We start from the raw sequence: 10,974 nt of genomic DNA, 5'->3' as shown, positions 1-10,974 counted from the left end.
TCTGATACTGCATCACCACAATTACTTAGGAGAGGCTGTGGACATGTAATGCCGTGACAAACCCTTGGTAATTTTCAGAAACAGACAAACAACCCGATGGCTTCTAATGACATGATGGCCCTTGTGGGCTATAAATTTCTTGCACACTGATATTCCTCCGCATGTGTGTGTATAACTGCTTATGTAGATATGCTGTTACCGCGTCAAATGGGATGTTCGTTGTACCATATCTAATGCTAATCATAAACAACATGCCCACTGCGCATCTTTGTACTGCGAAACCTCAATGAGGTCTCACTCACAGCCTGTTCTCAATCACGGTTTTCTGCCGTGGACTAGAAAATGACTGGAAAAACATTATTGAATACGCTCAAATATGCACTTGTACATTGGCGATAACTTTTCGGCCAATATCGTAAGCATGATCGACAAGAAAAATATGCTGATCGCTATTTACTCGGCAGGCATTCGAAACGGAAGAAACATCGAATCGTGAGTGAATATAGTGAGAAAGGCAATAATCCAACCGCAAAATCACATCGTTTTATCAATTTACAAGCCGCTAACTTGTCGCAAGCTTTTCGACTTTGTTTATATTTTGTCTAGGCAACAATATCCTTGGACTAGTAAAGCGATCGGCGCTGTTGGATGTTGGTTATACGCCATCGCCGCGACGCTAACCGGAGCGTGTTCTGATCCCGATCTGCCATTTTCTTTGGGACTAGGCAGGTTGCTATCTGGATTTTGTGAATGTGTGTTCACTTTCTTCCCAGTTTACTCTCAATAATAAATAAATGCTGACAATAATACTTGAGCTAACGTAGGTGGGCAGAGATGCAGCCAATATACGTCGATATGGCACAATCGTGGGCGATGTCAGTGTTGAACAGCAGACAGTCACATTGTGATTGCTATCAATTTCAGATCTTATCAGGCATCAACAATACTTTATTATGGACAACGCCGCGTTATCGTCGGTAATTGCAATCCCGCATGAATTATGTCTGTACGAAAGTATAGGCTGATTAAATATACAAGCATGTTTACATTCGTTATATCTTTTCTGATCTAACAAAACCGTGATTAAGCTGTAGATTGAAACGTTGTGACAATAAGTTTTACCAATCGCCGTCGTGCGTACATACAATTGCAACCGACTTTCACTGTACCGCTTACGGAAATATTTGAAGAAACATACAATTGCCTTTTCTATTCGACAAACGGTTTATCTAAGGATTTATTTGCTGCACTGTCCACTACCAGCCTAAATAGGATATATACTTTATACGCCTTTTGTCTCGAGCGACACACTGTAAAGATTGTTAATTCATCGATATACCCCATCTAAAGATGCAAGTAGGAATAAGGCAGTACAAAATGCATATTATGATTTATTATTTCAGTAACATATTTGTCTTTGTTTTAACGAGTATGATCTCTGTACGTTTGGCTCAGTGGCCAAAAGAGCAAGTCCAAGTTCTCCGTCATTATCATTTATAGGCGATCATTCATTTTCATTTAATCATCATGAGTAATAGCAAAGATGAAAAACTTTGTTTGCACAAATATGTTGTGAGAATTGAAACAGAATTTCAATAGTTTCCTTCAAATTTTGTGATGGTTACTACACTGTAAATAAAAAAGGTGTACCTCCACACCTCCAGAGGTGGTACAAGCAAAAACACCCCATACCACCCTTGGGGTGATTTTCAACATAACTCACCTACATTCTAAGGTGACCAAGACGCCTTTACCTCCCTTAGCATCGCCGCCTATATGGGTGTATTTTTAGCTATCTCACCTTTGCTAGACCCTACAGATTCCACAAAATTGGCTGTTTTCAATCATATATTATTACAGCAACGATTGAATTTTGGCAATAAATAAATAAACGGAAATAACTCTATATAGCTTAACAGAAGTGGCAGTAATGAAGGACTCCAATCAGATTATGCCTGCTACATCAATTGTTTTGAATTTAGACTGCTTCTACTTCTTGGATTGTTAAGCACCGCTAGGTTGATACTTTTCACTTACTTGAAAAACTACTGCTACTTGTTATAGTTACGGTTTGTTAAGATAAACTAGGCCTATATTTTTTTCACTCATTTGAAAATGCAACTTATACTACCATACTGGTGAATAGAGATCAAACTCTACTTCTACTTGATAGTTTTCAGTTTGTCATGCAAAACTAGGGCTAAAATACCAACTTTGGAATCGCTACTTCTACTTCATTGAAAATCTATGTGGCTGCTTCTACTTTAGTACTAATCGAGACTAGTTTGATCACCTCAAATCAAGTTACATTAAGAAGCTTTATCGCTCTCAAGGGTACCTTTATAGTCGATACTTTTCACTTACTTGAAAAACTACTGCTACTTGTTAGTTTACGGTTTGTTAAGCTAAACTAGGCCCATATTTTTTTCACTCATTTGAAAATGCGACTTATACTACTATACTGGTGAATAGAGATCAAACTCTACTTCTACTTGATACTTTTCAGTTTGTCAGGCAAAACTAGGCCTAAAATACTAACTTTTGAATCGCTACTTCTACTTCAGTGAAAATCTACGTCGCTGCTTCTACTTTAGTACTAATCGAGACTAGTTTGATCACCTCAAATCAAGCGACATTAAGAAGCTTAATCGCTCTCAAGGGTACCTTTATGGTGGGAAATTTAAGCACATGCCCGCACAAAAATTGAATGAAGCAATTGTTGAGCGGGGAAAATGAAATATTGAAAACCAAATAAATGGCCACCAATAGAGCAACAGCCTGCAGCAAGTCACTGCAGGGGATGACAATTCCATCAAACGACACCTTCACCCCACTGCAGCAGAGTAACGTCGGGTTTGGCGTAGTTGCCTTTTCCTGTAAAGTAATGTATATTAGCATCAATTCCAACCAAAGGAAATAATCTCTGCATTATATGATACATCAGGGGAGGGCAACTTCTCCCGTCGGCGGGCCGGATATAGGAAAATTAAGTACTTTGCGGGCCGGATTGCTGAATCGATACATTATTCGCCCATTTATCCACATATACGAGGAATAAATCGTATTTAATGAATGTATTTCAACGACAGCAATGTCACTTCAAAGCCATTTCTCGCCGATAATGGCGAAGACAATGTGGATTTGAGAATAACATTGTCATACAGGCGCCACCATGTCTGCTTCTCTCTGATCAATCAACACAAGTGCATTCCTTAATTAAGATTTCAAGGCGTTCGATAAGCCCGGTAGCGGTAACCCTTATTTGCCAAGATCTCAATTCATTAGGGTTGAGTAGGTGACGAGATAGCGTCGTTGCTCAACTGTGTGGCCTAATTAATTTCGACATTGAATTCATGTGGGCCGCGTGCTCTACGAAATTTAAAAAGCGGCCTGCTACCCGTTTTGAGTTGGCGACCCCTGGCATAAGCGTTGCCTTACAAAAGCCTAGAAGTGTGCCGTGCAACATGTCAGCGGTTACGGAATCAAACATAAGAAATATCAGCCTGGTGTAAATGACCATTGTAGTCGACAAAAATCATAATTACCACAGACGTCATTAGGGTAGAGTGCATCGTAAATGCCGATAATGCAAGTCTTCTCGCTCCGACAAACTTACGCGTCAGCTCCACTCTCGCATACACGTTATAATAACATACAGTCACTAAAATTTGACGTAGTAAGCAAGTAGTGGGGATTCCCGACAGACTGGGGCGGCGGGCCACATTATCATGTAAGACGGAAATCTGTCCGCGAGCCGGATACGGCCCGCGGGTCGTATGTTGCCCGCCCCTGTGATACATCATGCTATAAACTAGAAACCAATGTAATTTGGTACTACTGTCTGTGACCCATGCATCGCAATCCCTAATTTCGAAAAGTGATTGCAAATGTCATTTTGCAGTGGGCTAATATCGTATGAACTATACTGGTAGTTACATTGGACTTTTCATTAAATAGACTATCATTTAGCTTGCTATTGAATGAAAATTTAGGAGACAGGCTAACTTCTTTTGTTACCTGAAGTACAACTAGATCAGTGCCTTTGAGCAACGGTACCATCCCGATTAGCCACGAAACAACATCTTTGCCTGCAAACCAACGAATTCTACATTTAGTCTAGAGCCAAACGAAAGGAGGATAATTCTCACTCACCAAGTAACAATTTTATGTCATCGGGTAACTTTGTCCATTTTGATATTACAAGGCGTTTAATTTTTTCAAGTTTGCCGCTTTCCTTGTAAACTTGAAGCGTTTGTGTGATGTCACACCCAACAAGATGCTTCATATCTTCAAGGATCTAGAAATTAAAGTAAATTCAATAATCATAAAAATATCAGATACATACTGCTGACAGAGATCAGTATTATAGGGTGCAATTTGAAATCGTATGTATTGGTCATGCAGGCAATATTTTGAAATTACGATTGTGGGAGTTTTGCAAGCAGCTCTTAAAAACCGCATCTAATATGGGAGAATGGGCCATTGTTCGTATGTGGTAATGGTTAAGACGCATCTCTCAGTTTTCAGAAGCGGATACAATCATTGAAGAGCCACAAAATGAGGTTTCAAATTCAAGGTGAACGTGCGTAAGATATCTTGCTAGATTTAGCATGCTTTGAAATTCACTGGAACTACTTTGCCCAAATCTTATTTTCATTCTCTATTTGGAAAACAAGTTTTCATCAAACATCTCTTACCCAGCAGGACTCAGATAGAACTGGACATTCTGCCAAGATGCTTCCAGTGTTGGCGCCGCGCAAAATATTTTTTTTTCGGTGCCGAAACGTCCTCGCCAGTCTGTCGCCTATAATTTGTGCAGACGGATTTTTTTTTTTGCTTCGATGTTTAACATCCTCAGATGAGAATTGATGCTGAAGTCATCTTCTCCGTCCTCCTTCAAAATCGTACTATCCTGAAGAATTGCATTTCTAGTCACATAGGCAGAATGAGAATGTGCTTCATCATCTTACTTCGGATACGCGTGGCTGCTTACAGGGCTCTAAATGTTCTGCAGTTGACTTCCTTTTAGAGTTATTCGGATGGCCATACTTTTCGCGCATTGCATCCTGCTGTCCAGGAGAATCCGTACGCCTACGCAGCTCTTTATAGCGGTCCCTCAAGAAGGACTTCTATGATTGCTGTATAATGGAAAATGATATAAATGGAAGCATGGAAATCGGCATTCTGAGCGAAGCAGCATTATTTAGTGAAGAACACTTACATATCCAGAATGAGCAGCGACACTATGACCCTTGTCCATTAAGACTGGATATTTCTGCACCAGTTTCTTGCATAAATTATCGTAGCCGGACGAACCTGGCTATCTACAAAAATAGAATGTTTAGTGTAGGTAGATAATCTTTCTTTGTCTATACCCTGTCTCAGTTTTCATAGTGTGCCATGATTTCAGCATAACATCGTCTTGTGGTGGTGACATATAGTATTCAATAGTATTGAGAAAAGATTCCATAATATTATTGCATGTAACTATTGGCAAGAAATATCCTTCTCTTAAATTCATGTACATCAACTGAATTTTGCTATTGCTGATTCGTTTAGAACCAACTTCACTTACTAATGGATACATAGCAGATAGATTTTCGGAATCTGTTATGTCAATTTGCTTACGGGATGTTGATGGCAACTCCATAGTGTGATTGAATCTGGAAGTCACATCAGTACCGGCAGTACGCAAACCGTGGCTTCGGATTACATGTACTCGGTCACTTTGAAATGTAGTAAGATGAGACATACAGTTTCCAATTCGGCACTGATAGGTTGAGGAAAATCGGTGTTGACGTTTCACGTGCACATACAAGTTTTCTTTACTCAAATATTTCTTCTCACAGTCAATGACAGGACAGATTATGCACCCCATTACCACTTCGATTCCTTCAGCGTCCGGTCTGAAATGCATTAGATCTAGAGTCAGTAGGGAAAATGCCCAGAGAGGAATGTAACAATTGAATGTAGGCATGGAATCGCAAAGACCCTTTCTTATGGTTCATTCTGCTTGGCTGATGCCAGATTTCCATTTACTGCTACATAGTGCTAAGAAAATAAATTGGTAATCTTATAGCTGGCGAACCTGGCACAAAAATTAATGAAACTGGTCTCCTCAACCGAATGCTACTGTCTTGCCGATTCCGAAAATATAAATTCTAATCAGCTCAGGCATTGTTGAAACAATTGGACTGCCGTAATAGGCAATTGTGATGGTCATTGTGTTGTCACGCTCTGGTTAGTAAAAACAATGCATAGGTAGTCAGTGACACAGTCAGACACACAGACCTTTTTCTTCATTTTTTTGGCTGCGGTCGCCAGGTATTGGATTATCAATAAACCAGCTCCAATTCTATATTAAAGTTCAAAATGCAAATTAGATTAAAATTAGATTACTGGCATTTCATTCTAATTTAGTGAAATTAGACTACTAGAATTATCTTGTTGTCCAAGTCTGCAACTGACAGCCAATAACGCGTTTTCGCAGATAACGCCACCTGATTGATAACTCGGGACATCTTGACTAATCATCGCGCATACCGTTTTCCTACATTATGCGTCGCGTTTAGCAGTATTTAATCACACGATTAGCATTCTTCCGGACCAGCTAACTTCATTAACCACGCCCAAAATGCGTCGCGATTAGCAGTTTTTAATCACATGATTAGCATACTCCCGGATCAGCTAACTTCATCATCTCCGCCCTAAGAACTGCACCATGATCATTGAACTGACATAATCTTCAGGATACAACATGCATTCAACATGGCCACCTTACTCCGTGGCTTCCAGTAGCACTCGTACCGGTACTTTCGTTGAATAGAATATGAATCAAGAATAAAAAACTAATCGAGCCACTTACCTATACTAGCCGATCAGAAAAGCTCGAGAATATCTTCGCATTTATTCGTTCAGCAATGGCGACGGCGGAGTTTCCAAACAGAAGTAACGCAACAATCTACGCGATAGCTATTCGCTCAGAGCTTGGATAGTGCGCATGCGCGCACGGGTTAGCATTGTGACGTAACATCGGTGTCAGACAGCCTTTTTCCCTTATCAAATGCGTGCGCAAGTTCGTTTAACAGATAATGGAGCCATAAGCCCACAGCCACACGAACGGTATTTGAATAAAATAGGATGTCCGACACGATCGACCTGAACTAAATATTGAGGCATTGCCAAATGCTGACTTGAAATCCTGATTGGATGGTTTCTTGGGACAATTTCCACATTCACGTAATAATCATGTTCCCTTCTACATATCTGGTACAGGTACAGGTAATATTCCTACTATTCGATATACTCTATTATAGGATGCGGGTACTGATATGGTACCATAAGCATTCGGCTTGGGCACGTAGAAAATAAACCCATCTCATTAAATATGAATGACTGTAGACTGTGTAGATGTAGAGCAATTTACAATTTCGGGTGCAAATTTATCTGCAACGTCTCAATAACTGAAAATAAACTCGACTTCATCACATCTCAGGTTTCAATCGCGATGTGCCCGTCACGCGATATAATATGTACCAATTTATCTACCAGTTTTTATCATATAATGGCTCTTTTCCAAATACTTATTTTTGTATTGAATTGATCAAGGAGAATAGCAGACATGAAGGCGCTCATATGACAACGCATTTTAAATACACATAATCATCATGATCTACGGCGCGAAATGAACTGCCGTGAGCGTTACATTCACAATTACAAACTCGAATCACAAACACTGTAATAGGCGTGTAACGCAACGTCATCTATTACCGCCGAATACTTTGAGAACGGAGAATTCGATCAGTTTGTAGATTTTCGGAATCAGTCCGACAGTTAGATCATAGCAATTTACAGCGTAGCTGTAAATTGCTATGGTTAGATTCGATTAATATTGACAGTGTAAGTAGAATCAAAATGAAGTACATGGCTCGTGCGACATCAGCGCTCGTTTATATGCCAATCAATCAATTATTCAATCAATCGTCAGACCATATTTTTATCAGCTCGACGCACGCACACACAATGCAATAAGGCAACCAGCATGATTAGTACGAGTTTTTACAGGAAATGTGGCGCACACGACGAATCCCATGTAGTGAGTTCGAATAAGTGCAACCATATGCCACGGATTTAAATTTTGACGTAACAGTTGATTGACATGTATGGCTCTTTTAGAGTTGAAATGAAAAAATAGGTCCAATATGGCTCTTCGGACAAAAAAGGTTCCCGACCACTCGTGTCTAACGTAGTCGGGTGTTTTTTGACGAAGCACACCTCCTCCATACAGGTGATAATATACACCCCGTGGGGTGTGGCCCTACACCCGATGCGATCCTTTTCCGTTTATGGGTGTATTCTGGCAATTATCACCTGATATTTCAAGGTGAAATTGCGAAAAGTTACACCCAAAACGTGTATCGACTGCAAATCCACCCCTTCACGTGGATAAGTGGGGTGTGATACCCCGAAACTACACTTATTTGGTTTACAGTGTAGGGATGGTGTGAGCCTCTGAAAGGTTCGGGTTCGTGTGAACGCGAACCTTTTTGAAAGGTTCTGTGTGAACACGAACGTGACGTCATATTGCTAATTCCAACCCTATCTTTCAATGAAGTGATAGCCTATATTATTGTACACGATACCTAGCGAAGACTCAGGCCACATAATGTCGCATTGCTGAAGTACATATTGGCGTTTTAAACGTCGATCAATGTATCAACCGCCTTTATCAAAGGATATAATAATCTCATAACGTCAATACATTCGTCGTTTTGCCAACAATTTCGACGAGGACTTACCAGGAAATATAAGCTTACGCCTTAATGGTTTTAGCCAGACCGGACAATGTGTTCGGAATCTGAGTATTGCTACATTGATATTGAGCAGAGTGTAAAACGGGTTTCTATACTCGCTACCGATACCATAAACAACAAGTTATATAGCAGTAGCCAGCACCTTAATCGCACGGCTTTGGTTTTAATGATACAGTAAAGATATGAAGTCGAGATTGACCCCATACGCCCGCTCGATTTTTTACATCAGAAAACGATATCAATGTCATTGATTGGTTGAATAAGCATCATTCGCTGAGTACGTATATCGCTCGTGATGTTGTGTGATTGCGGGTCAAGCTCACGGCGGAGAGTCACTAAATATTCACAAACGGAAAGCTGGATATTTCAAGAAATTTTTGGTAACAAAAATGCAAGTAAAACTTTTAAGGTTGTCATGGTGCATGCTCGTTTAGTGTTGATTTTTTATGCTGCCAGCGCCATGCATAGAGTGACTCACAGTTGAAATGCAATAAACTTGAACCAAAGATCTTATAATGAAGTGCAAATTACAATTTACCAAAAAGGTTCACAGTGCAGAACCTACCAAGGTTCTGTTGTGAACGCGAACATCTAAATTTCCGAGGTTCACACACAGAACACGAACGTGAACCTCACGTTCACACCATCCCTAATGGTAACATTATCCAGCCAATTATAATTTTATCTGGTTCTTTTGTCAAGAAGAGATCGATTGTATTACAGGGTATTGCTAATAACACCTGTCTACTAATGCACGTGCTACCAAACGTCAAAAACGCACAGTATTCTAGCAACGTTCAAATTCGAAAACGTCTTCTTTAGTACAGGGAGAAGCACATGCTCTTTAGATACTGAATACACCGCCACACGCCTACAGCATCGTCTCACGGTCGAGAAGAGCTGATCTAAAAAGACATCTCCCTTTTTTTATCATGACTGCAAAATTGCGTGGGCTGGATTTCGACAGAATGCGCCGAGTTTTCTCTGATCACCATTTATTGATAGAAAGCATATAAATTGAGTTGAGTCGTTCGGAAAATATAGGCAGCTAAAGTTGCGAATTATTATTCGGGGAAATATAAATGGAGCAGGCGGGGGTATGTATGCAAATATTAAATGATGGAAATAAGTTCGAATTGATACATTACATCATTGGAACGGGTGCGTTTAATGTTTATGTTCATACACGTGACGATTTATCTTCATTCGCTTTCCAATTTTGAGGGTTCTATGACCATTCCAATCTAATTACTCATTATGACACATCATTACAGCTAATTTAATTGAGCGTTAGTTATCCCTCCCGATACAATCCATTGTTCTAAGAATGGTTGAAGTATGATTTTCACCAATTTAAATCGTTTTTCGTTGACCATCAAATACCCGCTTCGGAAAATGTGTTGTTTTCATAGATTTGAATATCTGGTAGTTGGGATAGCTAACGGCAATCCAATCATATCGCCCGATAGGCTCATATCGACAAGTTTAGACCTCTTTAGCAAACTTCTAAGGCGATATCGGATATAAGTATTACAGGTTCTCGTGCAAAGGTATATCTATATACAAACTCCTCGGGTTTGCACCACAATACATCTTTTTGTATAAAATCAAGTCGATAACAAATAAAAGCTATGTATGGCGTAGGCCCAGCATACCCACTGGAGTAAGTATGAAAGTCTGAAATATTGCGGCGCCCCGTGCACAGTGTGCAGTACACGGATGTCTATATTTTTTTAATTGGTTGGATGACTTCGTTTTGTGATATGATTTGTTGCATGCTTGCTTCCTCTGTCTATTCATTCACCCGATTGCAAAAGTCTTACGAGTATATAACGTCATGCAATGCGCTGACGCCTGGCGGTTTATAAACCTTTCTTCCGTTGCTCGTTTGTGTTTGAATTAGTTTTCTCGGTCACCGCCCTGGCCTCTCTAACTCTAAAAATCACACGAACACACGATTTCTTATCATATGGAATAATGATAAAACAAGTAGACTTATTTCTCTTTATTCGCGATGTAACCGTACGATAGAATGTCACCTGCCGCAAAATCATCGAATTCAGTTATGTCACAAAGTCTGTTGAGTTCTTTGAAGTGAGGGTACTTGAAATACCGATTCTTGTACGCGGGGAATCGGTTAGATAGGGTATCAGAGGGTGTT

General features: G+C 40.0%; 1 protein-coding gene across 4 annotated transcripts; it reads right to left on the bottom strand.

The window, feature by feature from the left end:
• Positions 1-1,836: 1,836 nt before the first annotated feature.
• On the bottom strand, positions 1,837-7,556 carry LOC145459069 (uncharacterized). Of its 4 annotated transcripts, none has more exons than XR_013921266.1 (7): positions 6,628-7,556; positions 5,222-6,550; positions 4,971-5,138; positions 4,698-4,912; positions 4,153-4,297; positions 4,018-4,088; positions 1,837-2,874 (listed from the first exon to the last, which is right to left on the bottom strand). XR_013921266.1 is itself a non-coding variant. In XM_080337662.1 (7 exons), the coding sequence occupies exons 5-7, from the start codon at positions 4,283-4,285 to the stop codon at positions 2,626-2,628; spliced, it is 453 nt and encodes a 150-aa protein (XP_080193788.1). In that variant the 5' UTR covers positions 4,286-4,297; positions 4,698-4,912; positions 4,971-5,138; positions 5,222-5,324; positions 6,866-7,552; the 3' UTR covers positions 1,837-2,625. The 4 variants fall into 4 exon arrangements, 2 of the variants coding, with proteins under 2 accessions (XP_080193788.1, XP_080193787.1); XR_013921267.1 differs by having other exon boundaries at positions 5,222-5,906; positions 6,866-7,556; XM_080337662.1 differs by having other exon boundaries at positions 5,222-5,324; positions 6,866-7,552.
• Positions 7,557-10,974: the final 3,418 nt, after the last annotated feature.

Source organism: Botryllus schlosseri, chromosome 16, assembly GCF_051294905.1.
Source record: "Botryllus schlosseri isolate E-star chromosome 16, Bs_hap1, whole genome shotgun sequence".
Taxonomy (NCBI): domain Eukaryota; kingdom Metazoa; phylum Chordata; class Ascidiacea; order Stolidobranchia; family Styelidae; genus Botryllus; species Botryllus schlosseri.
This window is presented reverse-complemented; position numbering and strand designations above follow the sequence as displayed.